Source organism: Ovis aries, chromosome 21, assembly GCF_016772045.2.
Source record: "Ovis aries strain OAR_USU_Benz2616 breed Rambouillet chromosome 21, ARS-UI_Ramb_v3.0, whole genome shotgun sequence".
NCBI classification, from domain to species: domain Eukaryota; kingdom Metazoa; phylum Chordata; class Mammalia; order Artiodactyla; family Bovidae; genus Ovis; species Ovis aries.
In genome coordinates this window covers 26,306,091-26,324,591 of record NC_056074.1, presented here as the reverse complement: position 1 = coordinate 26,324,591, position 18,501 = coordinate 26,306,091, and the positions used below count along the sequence as shown (strand labels likewise).

Genomic DNA, 18,501 nt, shown 5'->3' with positions numbered 1-18,501 from the left:
TGTCCGACCCTTTGCGACCCCATGAACTGCAGCACACCAGGCCTCCCTGTCCATCACCAACTCCCGGAGTTTACCCAGACTCACGTCCATTGAGTTGGTGAGGCCATCCAACCATCTCATCCTCTGTCATCCCCTTCTCCTCCTGCCCTCAATCTTTCCCAGCACCAGGGTCTTTTCCAGTGAGTCAACTCTTCTCATCAGGTGGCCAAAGATCCCCAAATCCTGGGCTTGGGCCCCATGGCTTTTGGAGGCTCTCCCATTTCAAATAAAGGGCTGATGATTAAGTAATTAGTTCCCAAGATCCACTGACTTTCTCTCCTCTCTGAACAAACAGCCTCCCTAACTCCTGGTTCTTCTCCCTACTTTGCCAGCCAATATGCCTACAGCCCTAAGCCTGGTATTTATCTCCTGTCTGTCTATTACTGCCATGCCAGGCCAAGAGCTGGCAGACCACTGGGAGCCTGCCTGTGCTTGAAGATTCTGCCTCCCCATCCCAGACAGACAGACAGACAGACACACACACACATACACACACACACTCAGCCCAGGCAGAGTCACTGGCTTTATTGCTCCAACCCTTGAATGAGGCAAGAAGGTCACAGTTTTGAAGTCACTCCTGATACTCAACCCAAGGCCTGTCTGTTGCAACTTACCGTGCACGCAGACACAACCACCATCCTGCTCGGTGCACATGGCAGGTTTTTTATAAACCCACGCCCCCCACAGTGGAAGCTCAGAGTCTTAACCACTGGGCCACCAGGGAAGCGCCTATAAACGTTACTCTCTCTCTCTTTTTTTTTTTTTTAGTGAAAAAAATTTTTTGGCTGTACCACGGCCTGTGGGATTAGTTCCCCGATCAAAGATTGAACCCAAGCCACCTGCCTTGGAAGTGCGGTGCCTGAACCCCTGGGCCATCAGAGAAGTCCCCCATAAATGCTACTATTAAACCTCAGGCTGCATCATCATCTCATGGAAGAGAGCCAAGAAAACGACTGCTCTGCATCTCTGAGCTGAGCTGGCTACCTGATGCTAGGGTTTCAGCCTGGGCTGCCCAGTTCAGGGAGGGGATGGGCTTAACCATGGCTCGCCAGTCCATGCTTTCTCTGGCTGCTCCGACCAGAAGGAAAGGGATGCACACCCTCTGCTCCCCGCCCAGCACCAAGGACTCAGGAAACAGAAGAGTTCTCGTGGAGAATCAGCATTTTCTTCCACGGGAGAGGACAGGGGTGAGCGTGGCTCCTGCAGGAGCAGTAACCACGGCCCCGCCCCCACAGAATCCCACTGTTCATGAAACAACACTGTCCTCTCGCCCACTACTTTACTCTCTTCAGAACGTGTCCATCCCCATTCCCTCATGGACGTCATATTCTTTTGAGGCAGTAGCCACAAGCGCTGGAGGAATCTCCAGCTTTAGGTCCCATTTAAGCCTCCCTCTACCCTCGCCTCTGGAAGATGGTATCCCTACAAGAGAGCCTCTCTCTGAGGTCATGCCCTCTGCAGATGTGGGAATCATGGGCTGGTGTCCCAGGGCTTATTCATACCCCACACTGAAACTCCACACCCCATCACACACACACTCACCATGAGATGCTGGAAGAGCCAAGAACGCATTATATTGGTGGCATGCTTGGGCAAGACTCCTCGTTTGTTCTTGGACTTCTTATCCTCATTGTCCAGGAGGGAGGTGAGGTCAAGGTTAACCTTCAGGGCACGTGGAGAAAAAATCAGCATCAGCAGCCTGGCAGGCCAGCAGCTAGGGACCTGTTGCCATAGAGATGGCAGGCTCTCGCTGCCAATAACCCTATCCCAACTCATTCTGAGGGTCCAGGGGAGGTCACCTTTCCTGTCATCTGGCACCAAACCCCTCAGAGAATGGGAGAAGGGAAGAAGGAGAGAGAAAGAGGAGAAGGAGGAGGAGGGGAGGAGGGGTAGGGGATGAGAGAGCAGACAGAGGAAACAGGCTCATGCAGAAGGTATGGGAGAGAGAGGTTTGCCATAAACCGTCCAATGGTCGTTAGCATTTCTGGGGTACATGAGCTTTTTCGGAGGGCTTTCCTATCCGTTACCATGGTCAGCCCTCACATCAGCTCTGTAGGCTGGTGGGGCCATGGGCAGCTGATGTGAGTCCCTCTTCTACGGAGAGGAACTCGGAAGTTCAGAGGGATCAGCTGACCTATCCAAGATGGTGGAGCCAATGTCAGCTCTCCAGCTGGGATGGATCTTCCCATCCCAGCCCGGCCTCTGTGTGTGCCCTCTATGCCACTGAGCTACAGACTGGCTCAGAGTGCAGAGCAGGAGGAGGAAGTGTAGAGTCCCTCCACGTGACCCCGAGAGGCACTGAGATCTCAGGAGCCCACCTCTTGCCCGTCAGGTGGGGGTGATGATATCTCTCTGGGGAATGATGAGAGGCGAGGGAGCTAGCGGCCGAAAGCACCTAGCAGGTGACTGGGCACGGCGCCCTCCCCCACGCCATGCACGTGTGCATACACCTGCACTGCACACACACACTCACCTGTGTGTTCTGGATCTGGATGGCTCCCTGGGGGATTGCCTGGGTGACCACCTGACCCTGGGAGGTTACCATGGTAACCGGCTGGTATAAGGCTCCACCTGAGGAGACAACCAGTTTTGGGGTCCCCTGCCATAGGGATGGGTAGGAGTGAGGGCAAGCAGGGCTCCCAATCCACTTGGCACTCACGTATAAACACTCTCTACTCTGGAGGCCTTCAGCCCCTGTGGGGAAGGGGTGGGAGGGGATGGGGTGCAGAGAACAGAGTCTCTGTGTGTTTGCGGGTGGAAGGGTCTTTGGTGGGACTCATGAGACTCCGACCCAAATTCGTTCCAAACCACCAGCATCGCCAGGTCTTGCTAATGATCTGTAAGCTTACGGAAACTCAGCTGGGAGCCCCTCCCTTGCCAGGGGGCACCCCCTCCCACATCCTAGGACACTTTGTTCAGTGTCTTGCCCCCCACCAACCCTGGAATTCCCTCAGGGCCACCCACTCTCCTCCCAGGGGTGTTCCCCAGAATCCCCTGCACAGACCTGACACCACTTGTGAGTTGACGGTTGTCATGGCGATGTTGCCCTGCTGGAGCGCTGAGGCTGGGACCACAATCCCCTGGGGGTTATTGGAGACTCCAGACATGGAATTGGGGGAATTCTGCAGGAGGTCCTGGCAGCAAGGGAGGTGTGGTTTGTGACAGTGTCACTAAGGGCTTAGCTGCCACAGCCCCAAATTCCTCCTCTTCCCTCCCGCCTCCTGCCTTCCTGCCTCCCGCCTCCTGCTCCTGCTCCTCCCAGACCCAAATCCAAAAGGCGGTTCTTCCTAGAAAGTGTGAGTAAGGAGGCTCAACCTTACAAGCAACCAACCAACAAGAGCCATCGGCTGACCTATTCCATTCCGCTGTGAACTTGAGACAGAAATTATCCCCCACAGTGGTGCCCACCTTGGCTGCACCGTGGAAGCTGCAGTGCTGATGCCTGGGTTCCATTTCCAGACATTCTAACTTAATTGGTCAGGGGTGTGGCCAGGGCTCTGCAGGGAAAGTGCGTGTTGAAAGCTCTGGGTGACTCGGATGTGAAGCCAGGGCTGGGAACCGGACTTGACCTGCTTAGCACATACTCATCCTTCACCCGCAGCTATCCCCAGGAGCCGCCTGCCACCAAGGGCCTCGCAGCTCAGCATCCGTATCACAGCGTTTACGACACAAAGCTCCACACAAAGCAGCCTCCAACGTACTATCTGTACTTAGTTCAGATCTGCCGTATCGTGGCTACTAAACTATTTGCTAAATAATAATAAAAATAGCCCGCTGTCCTCTTCATCACCTATCTTCCAGGGCATCCCATAGGAGCATCCGCTCAGCTGGGGGCACATTTCATCGGCTCCCCCTGCTCCTTAGGCCCCAGCACGGAGCCCCTGAGGAGGCTCACTCTCTACGCTGTCACCTGCTGGCCCCTTTCCTGCAGACAATTCAAAGCAGCTAAGGGGCCTTTTTTTTTTTTTTTTTCTGGCACCCTCATCATTGCCACCTAAGAGATGGGCAGAGAGTGCTTGGACTCTGACGTAAGTGGACAGGAAGCAGGCTCAGCTGAGGGCCTCCAGGAAGGGGCAGTGAGGCCTCCTTTCTTGGTCACCGGGCGCTCTTCTCCGCTAGGCTGGGTTTGTGAGGAAGGAACTGACTGTGAGGGTTGGGGTCTCTAAGTTTCGTTTGGAGAAAGCAAGGCAGGCATGAATGGCGGAAAGTAAGGGAGCCTGAAAAGACCCACTGGGGTCACTGAGCACCCCCCAATCACAGTTGTTCCTGTGAAGACAAGACTTATACCAGGTAACTTGCTGGCTAGGATGGTCATTTCCATGCTGAAGGCCTGGAATCACGGGCCTGACGCTTTTAGGATTTAGACAGGAAAATGTTAAGAAAAGGGACAGCAAGGTGATCAAACCAGTCCATCCTAAAGGAAATCAACCCTGAATATTCATTGGAAGGACTGATGCTGAAGCTGAAGCTCCAATATTTTGGCCATCCGATGCAAAGAGCCGACTCATTAGAAAAGACCCTGATGCTGGGAAAGATTGAAGGCAGAAGGAGAAGGGAGTGACAGAAGACGAGATGGCTGGATGGCATCATCGACTTAGTGGATAGGAGTGTGTGCAAACTCTGGGAGACAGTGAAGGACAGGGAAGCCTGGTGTGCTGCACGCGGTCCATGGAGTCGCAAAGAGTCAGACATGACTGAACATGACCATGGTTAAGAAAATCAGGGGGAAAAGAAAGCCCCCAGCTCCCTAGCTTTGGTTTAAGGACTGGACGAGCTTAGACCATCAGATGCAGGAAGATAGAGAGCATGGAGCAAGAAGTGTGTGCCTGGAGCAAAACCTGGAGCCACTGCCTGAAAATCTGGAGCCACAGACCAAGAAGACACATCAGGGGCCGGGGGACAGCCGTGGCGCGTCACTTCCCAGACCCTAGCTCCCAGGAGCTGGCTGAGCCTTGCAGGTGGAGGCAGTTGGTACAGACAGTTTCACTCGATTCAGCTGCTTACCCACCCTTGGCATCTTCTCCAGAACCGCCTTTTTTTACCCTCCTAGACTGTCCGGCCCAGGGCTGAGGAGATCAGGCTATAAATAAGCAGCCATGGGGCTGGAGTCTGGTTGCCCCTCCTCCATGCCTGCGCCTCCCATCTGGCTTCTGATGGGGTGGGGTGGGGGAGGAGGCCTTGCTTCCCCACTGGGCTCACCTCTGCAGCTGTGACCTTGGGGAAGGGAGGAGGGGCCAGCTCCTGCCTCGCTTTTTCCTTTCTGGGATCTGTGAGGGCCTCCCCGCCAGTGAGGTTTATTCTTTGAGCAGGACTCTCAGCCTTTCCATTTGGACAGCTCAAGTGTAACACCATCTGACCTGCAGAAATCTAGAAACTGGAAGGGCCCTTACAGCCTGAGTATTCCAGCTCCCTGGGGTACAAACGAGGAACTGAGGCTAAGAAACCCAAACCACTTGCTCAAGGTCCCCCAGGTAGGTAGCAACAACAAGGTTAGGCCACAGCCCTCCTTCACCCACAAACACTGCACACCCACCCCAGGGCCAAGAACTGGGCAGAAAGGCGCTCCTGGAATCACAGGGGTTCAATGAATATGAGCAGGTGAGCAGATAAAAACAACCCAAACCCGGACATACAGAGGTGGCATGGGGACCCAAGGAAAGGATGGAGGATTAGGAATTAGCACCTCATGGCTCTTTGGCCCCATGGAAACCCACCCCAGTATTCTTGCCTGGAGAATCCCACGGACAGAGGAGACTGGCAGGCTACAGTCCATGGGGCTGCAAAGAGTCAGACACGACTGAAGCGACTGAGCATGCACTCACAGCCCTTCAGGGGGCTTCTTACTTATAAGACGTGTCTGGCCCTGTGTTCACACCCAGGAATCCTCGAAGCCTGCCTCTTCAGCTTGGGTCTGCTCTGAACTTGAGCTCCCCTCGATCCAGCCTCCCAGCCAAACTTTCTCCCATGTTGTAAACCAGTACTGAGATTATAAAAAGCTGGGACAAACTTGAAAATTAAAAAAAAAAAAACGCAACTACTTATTTATTTTATTTGACTGTGCCAGGCGTTAGTTGTGGCCTGCAGGGTCTTAAGCTGAGGCATGTGGGATCGAATTCCCTGATCAGGGATTGAACCCACACCCCTTGCGCTGGGAACATGAAGTCTTGGTCACTGGATCACCAAGGAAGTCTCTGGAAGGTACATTTAATAGTCAGGGACAGCCACTCCATTGACACTCACCATAATACTCCTGGCAAATGACTTTTCAATGACCTCTGGTTTGAAACCATCCATACCACGGTGCTCATCACTGAATAAGGATATTTGGGAATTTCCAACATAAAAAGTTGTTCCAGACCTTCTTCCACCCCCAAAATAAATCCAGCAAGGTTAGGAAAATACAAGCAAAGCCAGTAAAATAAATACAAGATGTATGACTTGGGATTCAACCAGCACATCTTTACCAGCCAGAGGCAAGAGAGTGAGTTATCACTTGGATCTTCCCTGGCTTATTCACACTCTGACTGGTTCTCAGCCTTGCGGCTTGGTTAGCTTCTACACCAGCTTACCTGGTTTGGGTAACTAAAGGCAATTTATTCTTTGCATCAGACCCTTCACTTTCCTACCCTCTCCTCCTACTTTGGGTCTTTGCTAGGAGGTGCTGAGAGGCGGCTGAGTTACATCAGTAAAGGAATGAAACAGAGAACCTCATGTGGAGACTGTGGCCAGGGGCCTCTGCTGACCACAGCTTAGCTGAGACAGAGAAGAGGCAAAATATTGGCATCTCTGGGGTCTAGGGAAGTGATATTCATCTCTGTTCAGTCGCTCAGTTGTGTCCGACTCTGCGACCCCATGGAGTGTAGCCTGGCAGGCTCCTCTGTCTCCCGGAGTCTGCTCAGAGTCATGTCCATTAAGCGGGTGGCGCTACCTGACCGTCTCATCCTCTGCTGCCCCCTCTCCTTTCGCTGTCAGCCGCTTACATTTGTGAATATGAGCTGTTTCACAAACCTGCCTGAGCACTGGGGTGTTTTTAAAGACACAGATTCTCAGGGCCATTAAAGGAGACCATCAGCCATCTTGTGTTTCCTTTCTTTTCTTTTTTCAGTTGTTGGCATGTGGGATCTAGTTCCCTGACCAGGGATTGAACCGAGGCTCCCTGCCTTGGGAGCACAGTCTTAGCCGCTGGACCACAAGGGAGGTCCTAGCAGTCTGTATTTTTTAAAAACCCCTCTCAGATGGTCCCAAAGATCAGCTGGGATTGAACACGACATTTTTATTGTACACACTGAGTATCAGAGAACATTCTCTCACTGCACTATTTCATTTTAACCTCACCACTACCTATGGGGTCAGCAGAGGAGAGAATTCCCAAATATCGTCGATTCTGTTTGCCTGAGGAGGAATCAAGGTCCTGAGAAGGGAAGTGACATTCCTGAGTCACATAGCTCTTGAACCCAGGTCTTCCAGTCCCAAGTGTGGCACGGATGCTGCGGTGGGGAGATGAGCTTTGCAGTCAGTCAGCCAGGCTCCAAGGTAAGCATGGTGTCTGGCGCATTTAGGCACCTAGTAAATCATTTCCCACTTCCTCTGGCTAAGGTCACTCCACTAGGGAATGGCACAGCCAGGGTTTAAAACCTGTCCTAGAAGTCGCAGAGCCTTGCGGGTTCCTTACTTAGCAACACCAGAGGTTCACCCAGAGTTGCACACCTAGCCATGGTGATCAGTGCCACGTGCCCTGTGCCAGCCTCCCTGCCTAAACGGTGTTCCTGGGCCAAGGCCAAGCCACAGAACTCGAAGCTGCAGTCTCTGTCCCAGACGAGCCCCGTGACTTGACTTTGCAGCTATTTCTGGTCCTGCCTTAGTCTCCAGCCTGCTAGAGCCTTGTCTCTATGGAGACAAAGTGACTAGGTCTCTGGGGACCACCTCCTGGTCTTTTCTGAAGGAGGAGCTCATTTGGCAGCAGCAGGAGCCCCCTGGGGAGAAGACGCTGGCTAAGCACACAGTGTTATTATCTTCCTGACAGCTTCCTCCTGGGGCACATCACACTCCAAACCAGGTGGATGCCACTCCATCTAGACCCAAACAGAGCTGTTTCCTGCCAGGTTCCTTGGCCCCGTGAAGAGGTAAGAAGCACATGTGGTAGTTTCAGTGACATCCCAATATCCTGTGTCTCACATCCCTTGAGTTGTCCAGGAACCAGGGTCTGAAAGCTGGTTATCCAGCGCAGGAGTTCTTTGCTGTGTTCAGGAGCATGGCAGGGGTGTCCCCAAGCCTCTGGAAACTGCCAGAAGCCTAGGAATCATGGACATTCTTCCTGGCTTCTCTGCTGGAGCTGTTCCACTGGGTCTCTTACTTTCTAGTAGGAAATGGGCCAAAAAGCTGAAAGCTTAGAGTTTCCCAGGGAGGACATCCTTTAGGGTGGGGACCAGATGACCAAGAGGTCAGATGGAAACCAGTGAGCTGGCCTCCACAGGCCTCATCCCTCTCCTGCTCCTTGTGTGCTGTTTCTCAGAGACACGGGCTGAAAGCCCCTCGGGGAGGTGGGGAGGGGCGTGGAGCGAGGCAGGAGAGCGGCTTAGGACAGCTGAGAACTTGTGCTCCTCGACACCGCCCATGGGCCAGCTGCCAGGCCCATGGTCCCTGGGGCCATCGGCCATTCTTTCTGACCCACAGCGGTCACTGGGTGGGTTCTACTCCACATTTCATTTCTGGAACAAAAAAAGATGGCTTGTTCAAAAGGAAGCCCTTTTGAACTATGAAAAAGTGAAAGGCTCCGTGATTACTTTTAAAAGCTGAGGGTGGGGTTGGGGGTTGGAAATGAGCTGGCATTGACTGTGAACTCTGACACTGTGGTCTGATGTCAGCCCAGGGGGAGGTGTGCCTCCTCCGACTGTCTTCCTTCACTGTTATCAAGGGGAGGGCTTGTGTTGCCCGGGAAGACTTAATTCCCACTCAAGGAAGAAATTCCTGGAACAAACTGTGACGGCAGGAAGAAATGAAGAGTGAAGGAAAGGACTGATTAGAGTTTTCCTTTAAGATGTTTCGCAATAGCTGGAATTTGTTTTATCTTATTAGGAGGGCTGCGAAACAGGGGAGTGAACTGGATGAACTTGCAAAGGCCCTTCCAGTTGGGGATTTTAGAAAAAAACATCACCACTCCCTGAGATGTACTGTGAGTGGGTGGAGGGTATGGGGGGTGGGGGGGTGGGCCGGAGCGGGCGGTCCCAGCTGTCTGCCATCCACCCCCAGGCCACTAGGGGTCTCTGCTGATCCACAAGCCCAAAGCCTCCCCAGCCTCCTAGGAGGACCGGTTCGTGCCTAACTTGCCTCGGCTGGGGGTGGGGAGGCAATTCTGAGAGCCTGGGTTCTGCTGGGAAGCTTGTCTTGACCCACTCGGGCATGCCCTTGGCCCATCCTCTCAACTCCTTTTTAGCGCTTCCTGTTGGCTTGGCACACTGGGCACACAGCACAAGGGATCTTTCTTATACATGTGTCTTTTCCCCGTTTGGTTGCAGGGTTTTTCTTTTCTTTTTTCTTTTAGGGAAATAGGGGTCTTTAAATTCCCCAAACTACCCAGCACAGCACTGGGTGCCTGATAGACGCTTGGTAGGTCGGTGGCCTGCCTGAGCTGAGGTCTGGACCTGGTGAGGAGGTTACCGTTGTCCCCAAGCACCCCATTCCTGGCAGTGTCCCTCCATTTCTGGCAAAGCCAGCGTCCTGCCCTGTCTCAGGCTGAGAAGAGTTGGGTTCCAAAACCCGGGAAGCCAGTCACATGTAAACAAGCCACCTAACCCCGTTCCTTTTCCTCTCCTGGTGAGAGCTGACATCTCAAGGGAAAGGCACTTGGCCTGCAGGGACACGCAGCAGCTGCCGCTCTTAAGGAACACTCCCTCAGAAGGAGGCAGCCGCTCTGGTTTCTGAGCCTGGCAGGGCCGCCTTCAGCGGGTCCTGGCCCCTGAGCTGGAGGATGGGTGGGGTCGTGGGGGGTGTGCTAGGGACCCAGAAGGGACAGCCTTAACACCCATGGAGGAGGAAGGCAGTGGAATTCAGTGTCCTGTCACTTGGGTCGCGGGTGTCCCCTTTCCATCTCAGTAGTGACCCTGCAGAGTGGACCACCACTCCCATGCTCGGCCACAATGCAGAACTTCCAGGGGCTGGCCTGAGGTGCTGGCCCTCCACCCCCGTGGCTTCCTGCTAATCCCGAAAATGCAGACTCCCTGTGGGTCAATCGGCAAGTCCCCTTCCCCAGGCGGGGGTGCACTGATAATGCCCTTCCTGTATTTTTAGAGAGCAGCCCACCTGCAGAGTGACATCTGGTGGGCCAAGCCTGGCATCTCAGAACTCTGCTCTCTGTGGCCTCTCCCCTCCCTACTTTCAATTAGCAAATCCAAATTCTTTTTTTTCCCGCAATTGCTTCTTCACTCGCTCTCTGATCCCTGATCGACAGCTAGACAGGGTCATGGCTCCCCACTCGGGGTCCAGGAACCCTGGTTCTCCTTCCTACACATCACTGAAAAAGTAAAAGGACCTAGGAAATGAAAATGGACTCTGGAGGAATCCATCCCTGACTCTGTCGCTTACTAGGCATGGGGCCTTGAGCTTTAACTGCCCTGAGTTTCCCTTTCCTTGGGTATAGAGTGGAGAAAAGCATGTGCACTTTGCAGGCTGTTTGTGATGAGTAAGTAAGAGAATCTGTGTCAAACACCCAGTACACACAGTGTCTGAGACCGGGGAGCTCAATAATCGTGGACGTTTTCTCCCTTTTCTCTGCCAGTTCCCCCTTGAGCGGCTCAAGAGGTAGCAACTTAGTTCAGTTATCTCCAATGCATCTTCAAGCCTTAACCCATTGCCCACATTCTCCACTGAAGAATGGAAGTCTTTGGCAATTATGATGATCAGACTCAAGGCATAGCCCCTAGAAATCTGGCTGCAAGATACTCCATTTGCAGTTAGAGATTGTGTTGCCGTGGTTTTTATGCCCTTGGAACTGAGCAGGCTCGGTAGATACCTGAACAGATGCTTGAGGCATGAGTTTCCCCCTAAACCCTGGCCTCTTTGCTCCATGGACTGTCCTCTCTGTTCCTCCCCTTCTCCAGACTTCTCTTTACAATGGGTACGCTCATACTGAGAGCTCCCAGATTGTCTACTAACCGCCCTCCACTCTCCTGAGTGAAAAGAAAAAGTGAAATGAAAGCTTTAGTCACTCAGTCCTGTTTGACTCTTTGCAACCCCATGCACTGTAGCCCACCAGGCTCCTCTGTCCATGGATTTTCCAGGCAAGAATACTGGAGTGGGTTGCCATTCCCTTCTCCAGGGGATTTTCCTGACCCAGGAATTGAACCTGAGGTCTCCTGCACTGCAGGCAGATTCTTTACCATCTGAGCCACCAGGGAAGCCCCAAGCCTAACTACCCCAAGCCCCTACTGACCCAGAAGTGAAGTGAAGTGAATTGAAGTCGCTCAGTCGTGTCTGACTCTTTGCAACCCTGTGGACTGTAGTCCGCCAGGCTCCTCTGTCCATGGGATTCTCCAGGCAAGAATACTGGAGTGGGTTGCCATTTCCTTCTCCAGGGGATCTTCCCAACCCAGGGATCGAACCTGGGTCTTCTGCACTGGAGGCATACGCTTTAACCTCTGAGCCACCAGGGAAGCCCCCTACTGACCCAAGCCTGCCTGAAATGCTTTGTCCCTCAGGAAGTCCTCCCAAAGCCAGTGGAGCTACAGCTTCTCCAATCACATTAGCTTTGAAAATTCTCCTGCAGACCTATCTGATCCCTCTTGAGGTTGGCTCAATCTGTCTCTGGACAGAAACAGACCCTGGCCATGAGGGTATACAGGTGGGGCCTGGGCTTTCCCAGCAGCAGGTAGAAGAATGCTGAGAAGTGACTGGGCAACCTCAGGCCACATACATGCTTCGCTAAATCCAGACCCCTTCCAGCGGCTGCTTTCCTGCCCTTCCTCAGGGTCCTCTTGCCCCTGAGCACTGTATGCTCACAGAACTTATCTAGATCTTCAGGTGGGACACAAGCTCCCTCCCACTGAGGTTGAATGCTCATCCTGGAAAATTCATAGTCTTCTCTCAGGACCTAGTGCAGTGCCTACAGTAAGAGTCCCCCCACTGCTTGGCAACTGAGTGAGAACTGTGGCTCAGCCTGATCTGCCCTGGAAGAGAGCTGAGGTTTAATCTCCAAGGGGAAAGATGGTTTTAGGTTAAATGCAAGCTTGAGCAAGGCCGGCATGAGGGTCTCTTCAGTGGAATCAAGGAAAGTGAAAGTGTTAGTTGCTCAGTTGTATCTGACTCTTTGAGACTCCATGAACTGTAGCCCGCCAGACTCCTCTGTACATGGGATTTTCCAGGCAAGAACACTGGAGTGGGTTGCCTGCCCTGGTCCAGGGGATCTTCCCAAGCCAGGGATCGAACCCAGGTCTCCCTCATTGCAGGCAGATTCTTTTACAGTCTGAACCACCAAGGAAGCCTCTGGAATCAAGGAAGAGCTTCCTTGCTAAGTATCTGCCCACACAGGAAGCCTGGGCTCTGCTGAGTAAGAAGCTAGGATGTCATTAGACACAGGCAGGGCAGCATGGCTTCCTGGGGAGGGGGAAGAGCAGGCTGTGGCCCAAGTCCTTGGAAACCCCAGTTTACCTCTCCTGCTTGGAAGCAGCAGTCTCCTCCCCACGGCACTCCCATTCTACCCACTAAGAGAAAGCTCACGCTTCGAAATGGAAGGCCAAGTGGGGAGTATGCCCAGACCCCATTGTGCCAGATGGGGACACGGTATGGCATCTGAGAGAGGGGGACCAATGAGAGTAAAAAAAGTATCTCCCACTTTGCAACACAAGACTGGATGATCAGCACACAGGCAAAAGCATGAGCCAGCAGTTTGCAACAAAGCTGGCGGCTGGCCGGAATGTTGATCCTGCGGATCATGTTCTGGAGGGGAGACACCCCTCCCCAGGCCAGGCTGGCGCGCACTGCGGCTATTTCAGGCTAGGGGGGGATTAAGGTCGAACCATGACGAATGTGTGTGCAGATACACACACACACACAGACTCCTCCTCTCTCCTTTCTGGTACTGATTCCCATGCCAAGACCCCAGGCCTGCCTCCTGCACTGAGTCTCTCAGCCTCATAGGTCTCTCCTTCCTGGGGAGGCCCAGGGCCAGCCTGCACCCACCTTAGCAAGGAAGAGATGGGAGCCTGGGAATGAGGACAGGGCGGCACACACAAGGCATCCTGCCCATCTTCTCCTCTGCACACCCCCAGGACACTGCACCGACCCCACCCCAGCCCCTCCCCCCTACTACAGTCACTGTCTCTCTTTCCATCTCTTTCTGCCTCTGTCTGTCTCCAGCCTCACTTTCCTCTTCCTTCTGTGTCTCTTCGTCTTTGTTGCTCTTTTCCTCCAGTTCTTCATCCTCTCTGCACCTCCCTCTCAAACCTGACCCTTGAGACCTACTGTATAGCACAGGGAACTCTGCTTAATGTTATGTGGCAGCCTTGGATGGGAGGGGAGTTTGGGGAAGAATGGATACATGTATATGTATGGCTGAGTCCCTTCGCTGTTCACCTGAAGCTATGACAACATTGCTAATCAACTAAACTCCAATATAAAAAATTAAAAGTTTGAAAAAAGAATATAAGACAGAAAAGCAAAGCATACCCTTGACATTTGCCTTTCTTTCCCTCTTTCTTCCTATTTCTCCTCCCCTCCTCAGCCTTCTTCTTGCCTCTGATTTTTCTCTCTCCATCTTCTCATCATATTACTTCTTTCAACAGAAAATTATTGGTTAACTACCATGCACCAGACTCTGTGTGGTTACTGTCGGGTATAGGTATAATAATATATGAAATCCCGTCTTTGCTCAAAAAATGTTTGTTATCCAGGAGAGGAAAATAGGGCTTACACAAGTGATGATGATGCAAAGTCACATGTGATATTTACCACATAAATGGCCTGCCATGCCCAGGAGTTAGCTGAGAGAAAGGAAAGTCCAGCTTTGGGGTGGGGCATCCAGGAGGCCTCTATGGGGAGGCAGCCTTCTTACTGCCCTTGGCGAAGAGGCTGGGTTCGGTCCTGCAGAGGTGTGGGGACCTCACCCAAACACACGGGCATGGAAGAACAGTGAAGGAGGAGGGCCTTGAATGTCAGGTGAAAGGATGTGAAAACCCTGGGGGGAGCTGGTAATCAGAGCTTTTGAGCAGGAGAAGGGCTTGAACAGCGTTTTAGATGATAAAGCCAGCCGCAGAAGCCTAAGAGGCGTGCGGATGTGAAAGTGTGTGTGTGTGCGTGTGTGTGTGTGTGTGTGTGTGTGTGTGTGTGTGTGCGCGTGCGCAGGAGGGCCTCGAGGTAGGCACAGAAGAGCAGAATAGGAAGCTATAACAGTAGCTCGTGTGTGATTACCTGATTCACCCACTGAAGCCTGAACCGAGGAGGTGGGGGCAGAGACAGGAAAGGAAGGGGCCAGTCTGAGAAGTGGCAAACAGGACCGCCTCGCCAAGTGTCTTCTCTCTTTTTCAGGGTATTTGTTTTCGTCGGATTGTCTGAGCTCCCCTTTCTAAGCGGATCAGAGGCCTTTCTGCAGCGGTCACCCCAGGGCCAGCTCCACTGTCAGGCACCGATGTGCTGCTTGCAGTGATAGAGATCAAAGTTCCTTCCTCTTCTCTCTAAGCTCAGAGGCACTGGATGCTGGGATCCCCCAGGAGGACTGACTTCTGCACACAGCACCTCCCATGCCTGGTTCACCCAGCACCCACGTTATCCTTCTCTACAGTGTCTCCCAGTGACCCTGCTTCCTGCAGGACGAACCTGTCGGCCCCGGGACTTCAACGTTTCGGGCGCCCCTGTGGCTACTAAGCCCTCTGGCCCTCCTTTCTTTCCCCTCTACCCTGGTACACCCCCAATGCCAGAGCTCGAGTTGGGGCTGGAGGGCCCAGAAGGGGAAACCCGGTGCCTCTCCAAGGACCTGATTATTTCCAAAGACTTGTGCTAATTTTCTGATATGATCCTCACATCTCTGTGAGGCACTAAATCCTCATTACTTTTCCTGACCGATGCATTCTAATTAGATCAACACTTAAAACAAATTCACAATAGCCACAGGATGGCTTTCCATCTCATTAACTCCTCACTTATTATTTTCATGAAAATTACTGATAAAAATGTGCATCTCCATTTGGTGAGGCCTCACAGCCTCCTCGGCTCCTATCTTGCATCTCTCCCGTCACCGGGGCTGCGCAGCGTCGCCATGGTAACCCACAATAATAGAAACTAATAAATTACAAACGAGATGCTCGTTGAGCAATTATTGTCCTCTTTTATGCAAGTTTCTTGCTAATTTTGATCATAAGGGAAAGTACAATAAGACTCTGAAGGAATGAGTCTATTTCAAGAGAATATTAGCAAGCAGGAGCCTGGGCGGCAGAGTTTAGATCTGTAATAAAGTGATTTGGTGATTTCAAGCAAAGGGGAGAGGAAATAAACTTCCTGCCTTGTGTCTCCTACAGTACTCACTACTGAGTCCCCCAGAGATCCCCTGGGGGTGGGTTTGATGTGACTTTTGTGGTCAACATGTACAAGGTGTGGCTGGCTTCTAGAGGTCACCCTGTCCCTTCCCCTGCCTCTGCCAACCTAGAGAAATAGATGATATGTGTTGGTCCTTAAAATTTACAGGTTAAAAATGGCATCACCTTTCTTTGGCACTCTTTACAGCACATTTCATCAAGCATTCTTAGAAAGTTCACCTGTATCCCCAAGCCTGATTGTCTCATGGGTAGAAGGCTACGGCAGACTTCCTGTGGGATCTCCATGTGCCTGTCCTGGACTCAGAGCTCAGTGGGAGAAGAAGGTGGTGAGCCTAGGGCTTATAGAGACACCAGTGAGTTGGAAAGGTATCGCCAGGAAGCTTTTACAGTTCATAGGCTTGGGGGAAATATTCTGCCCTGGAGAGAACCCATTCTCTCCTAGAGCAGAGCTGTTGTTTCCACAGTTCCCAGTTCCCTTCATCCTGGTTGAAGGTGGCAGGTGAATCTTGAGAGGAGGGGGTGACTTTAGGTGACTTATACAGTGGCCCTGAACCACAAGGAGACAGATGTGCCAGGGTGAGGTGAGCAACTAGAGAATGATCGGGGAAAAGCTGTCCCTTGGGAAGCTTCTGTCTTCTTCTATTGAGTGGAATTCAAGAGAGGACCACTTCCCCCAAACCCTCCTGCCCAGAACACAAAAATTCATTAAACCAAAGCCCCTGGAGAATCCAAGGGGTGGTGCTGGCATGTTTGATTCCATTCCCAGCTCTGTCCTGCCTCATCCTCCAGCAAAACTCTCCGTCTCCTTAACTTTTGTGCTCATTTCCTGCAATTTCTTGGACCCAGAAGCCAGGAATCACTTTAAACATTGTCCCTCTGAGATCTAGTCATTTTCTAGGGAATACTGATGCCCTGGCATGGTGAGCACTGGGCTTTCGAGGGTCTGGCTGCCTGAAAATACCAGGAGGAACGGACCAGAGGATGCATCTCATGATGAAAGGATCCAGTGACTCTAAACCGTTTCCCTAAACCACGGACCTTCTGATACCTGGCTTTGGAGCCTGGCTAGGAGAGAGGACCCAGTGCTCTGTGTTACCTGTGAGTGAAGGTTTATGGAGGGCTGGTTGGGGGAGTAGGGCCCCCCGAGGTCATTCCTGAGCAGATTATCACTGTGCATCTTGGTTTTGAGGCAGGTGATGTACCGGTTACAAAAGTCCTTGCAGAGTTCATTGACTTTCTCCAGCTCCAGCAGGTGGATTCTCAGCACCTGGATCGCCTTCACCATCTGTGGAGAGGAAGGACAGGGGAGCTCAGGTGTGTCCGGATTCCAGTCCCCTCACTGCCTTGACCCTTGAACCCCAAGCACACCAGCAGAGAGAAGCCCATTCCTGCTCTGGTGATACAGGATTTAAATTCTCTCTGTGGGTACATGCAGATTGTTAGCTTGTATTTTTAAATGCACAGATTTTTTTTTTTACTTAAAAGAAACGTATACACAGCTACCCCGGGTCTTTGTTGCTGCACACAGGTTTTCTCTAGTTGAGGCGAGAGGGGGCTACTCTCTAGTTGCGGAGCATGGGGTTCTCACGCAATGGCTTCTCTTGTTGCAGAGCGTAGGCTCTAGGCATTTGGGCTTCAGTAGTTGTGGTGTACGGGCTTAGTTGCCCCGAAGCACGTGGAATCTTCCTAGGCCCGGAATTGAACCCATATGCCCTGCATTGGCAGGCAGAGTCTTATTCTGGGCCACCAGGGAAGCTCCTGCTTACTTTTTTGAGCCTCCTGTTATCATAGCTGTCCTGAGGGCAGATGTGCTATTCTGAGAACAGCCTTGGAGATGGAAGGCCAGGTCTCCAGCTCTGGGCCTGCTTGTCTGTGTGGCCTTGGTCCAGTGCGTAAGTTCTGCACCTCACTATCTGACAGCTGGACGCAATGACGCCCTTCCTGACAGCTGTGCACTTTTGCAGAAAGGAGGGTCTGAGGGAAGGCACAAGATTCGAAGGGTGTGGCCCTGAACCGGCATGAAGAAGACAGAGATCAGAGCTCCTTGTGAGAGCCCCAGGAGGCCAGGGACCGGCTATTCTTAAACTCGTGGTTTGAGTGCCTCGTGTGACGCCAGTCGCCATGAAGACACCCCATCAATGCCTGTTGACGGACCGCGTCATCCAGCGTGACTGAGCTGGGCGCTGGGACACTCAGCTGTCTGTGCTGGCTTTTTCCATGCCCTTCGGGTGGTTATACGTGAGCCTGCCGCCTCTTCAAATGGACCTTCCTAACCTTTCAAGGCAAGAAGCTATTTCTCAATTGAACCTTTTCTTTTTATAGTTGCTATTATGATGACAAGAAAGCACTGTGGGAAGTAAGGAAAACAGAGGATGAAAAAGGCTGCCCTTGATCCAATCATCCTAAAAGATAATGGGTTTTTTTTTGAGGGGGGTTCACATGCGCATATGTCAACATAGCTCCAGTCACCTTGTACATGCAATTTTGTTTCCCGTTTTCCCCCTTAGTTTACTGGATGTATTTTTCTAAGTGGCAGCATTGTTTTCTCTATTCTGGCTTCTAGCCTGTGGGCATCTAGAAGGGAGAAGTGGCGTCTAATTTGCTCATCCTGTTATCGTGGTTATTAATACATGTGGATACTGATAGTTCTCCAGTGGGTAAAAGTTACTGAGTAAATATATTTTAAATTATTGCATACCATTCCATGCAATAATAAAGATAATAATATAATAAAATAATGAAAAAATAATAAAAATTCCATGGGGCTTCTCCGTGACTCAGATGGCAAAGAATCTGCCTGCAATGCAGGAAACCTGGGTTCAATTCCTGGGTCAGAAAGATCCTCTGGATAAGGGAATGGCAAGCCACTCCAATATTCTTGCCTGGAGAATTCCATGGACAGAAGAGCCCAGTGGGCTTCAGTCCATGGGGTCGCAAAGAG

General features: G+C 52.0%; 1 protein-coding gene and 1 non-coding gene across 4 annotated transcripts in view; both read right to left on the bottom strand.

Moving 5' to 3' along the window:
* Nucleotides 1–18,501, bottom strand: part of PKNOX2 (PBX/knotted 1 homeobox 2) — a 294,478-nt gene that overhangs the window by 20,798 nt on the left and 255,179 nt on the right. For 2 of the 3 annotated variants that reach the window (XM_060404255.1, XM_027959268.2), the window contains 4 exons: nt 16,657–16,845; nt 3,044–3,173; nt 2,513–2,610; nt 1,582–1,701 (listed from right to left, as the gene is read on the bottom strand). In XM_060404255.1, the coding sequence (XP_060260238.1) occupies nt 1,582–1,701; nt 2,513–2,610; nt 3,044–3,173; nt 16,657–16,845 (537 nt within the window). The remainder of the gene's footprint in view (nt 1–1,581; nt 1,702–2,512; nt 2,611–3,043; nt 3,174–16,656; nt 16,846–18,501) is intronic. The other variant, XM_042238115.1, reaches the window with a different exon arrangement.
* On the bottom strand, nt 11,616–11,687 carry TRNAW-CCA (transfer RNA tryptophan (anticodon CCA)). The gene has a single exon. It is a non-coding gene; the product is annotated as a tRNA-Trp (tRNA).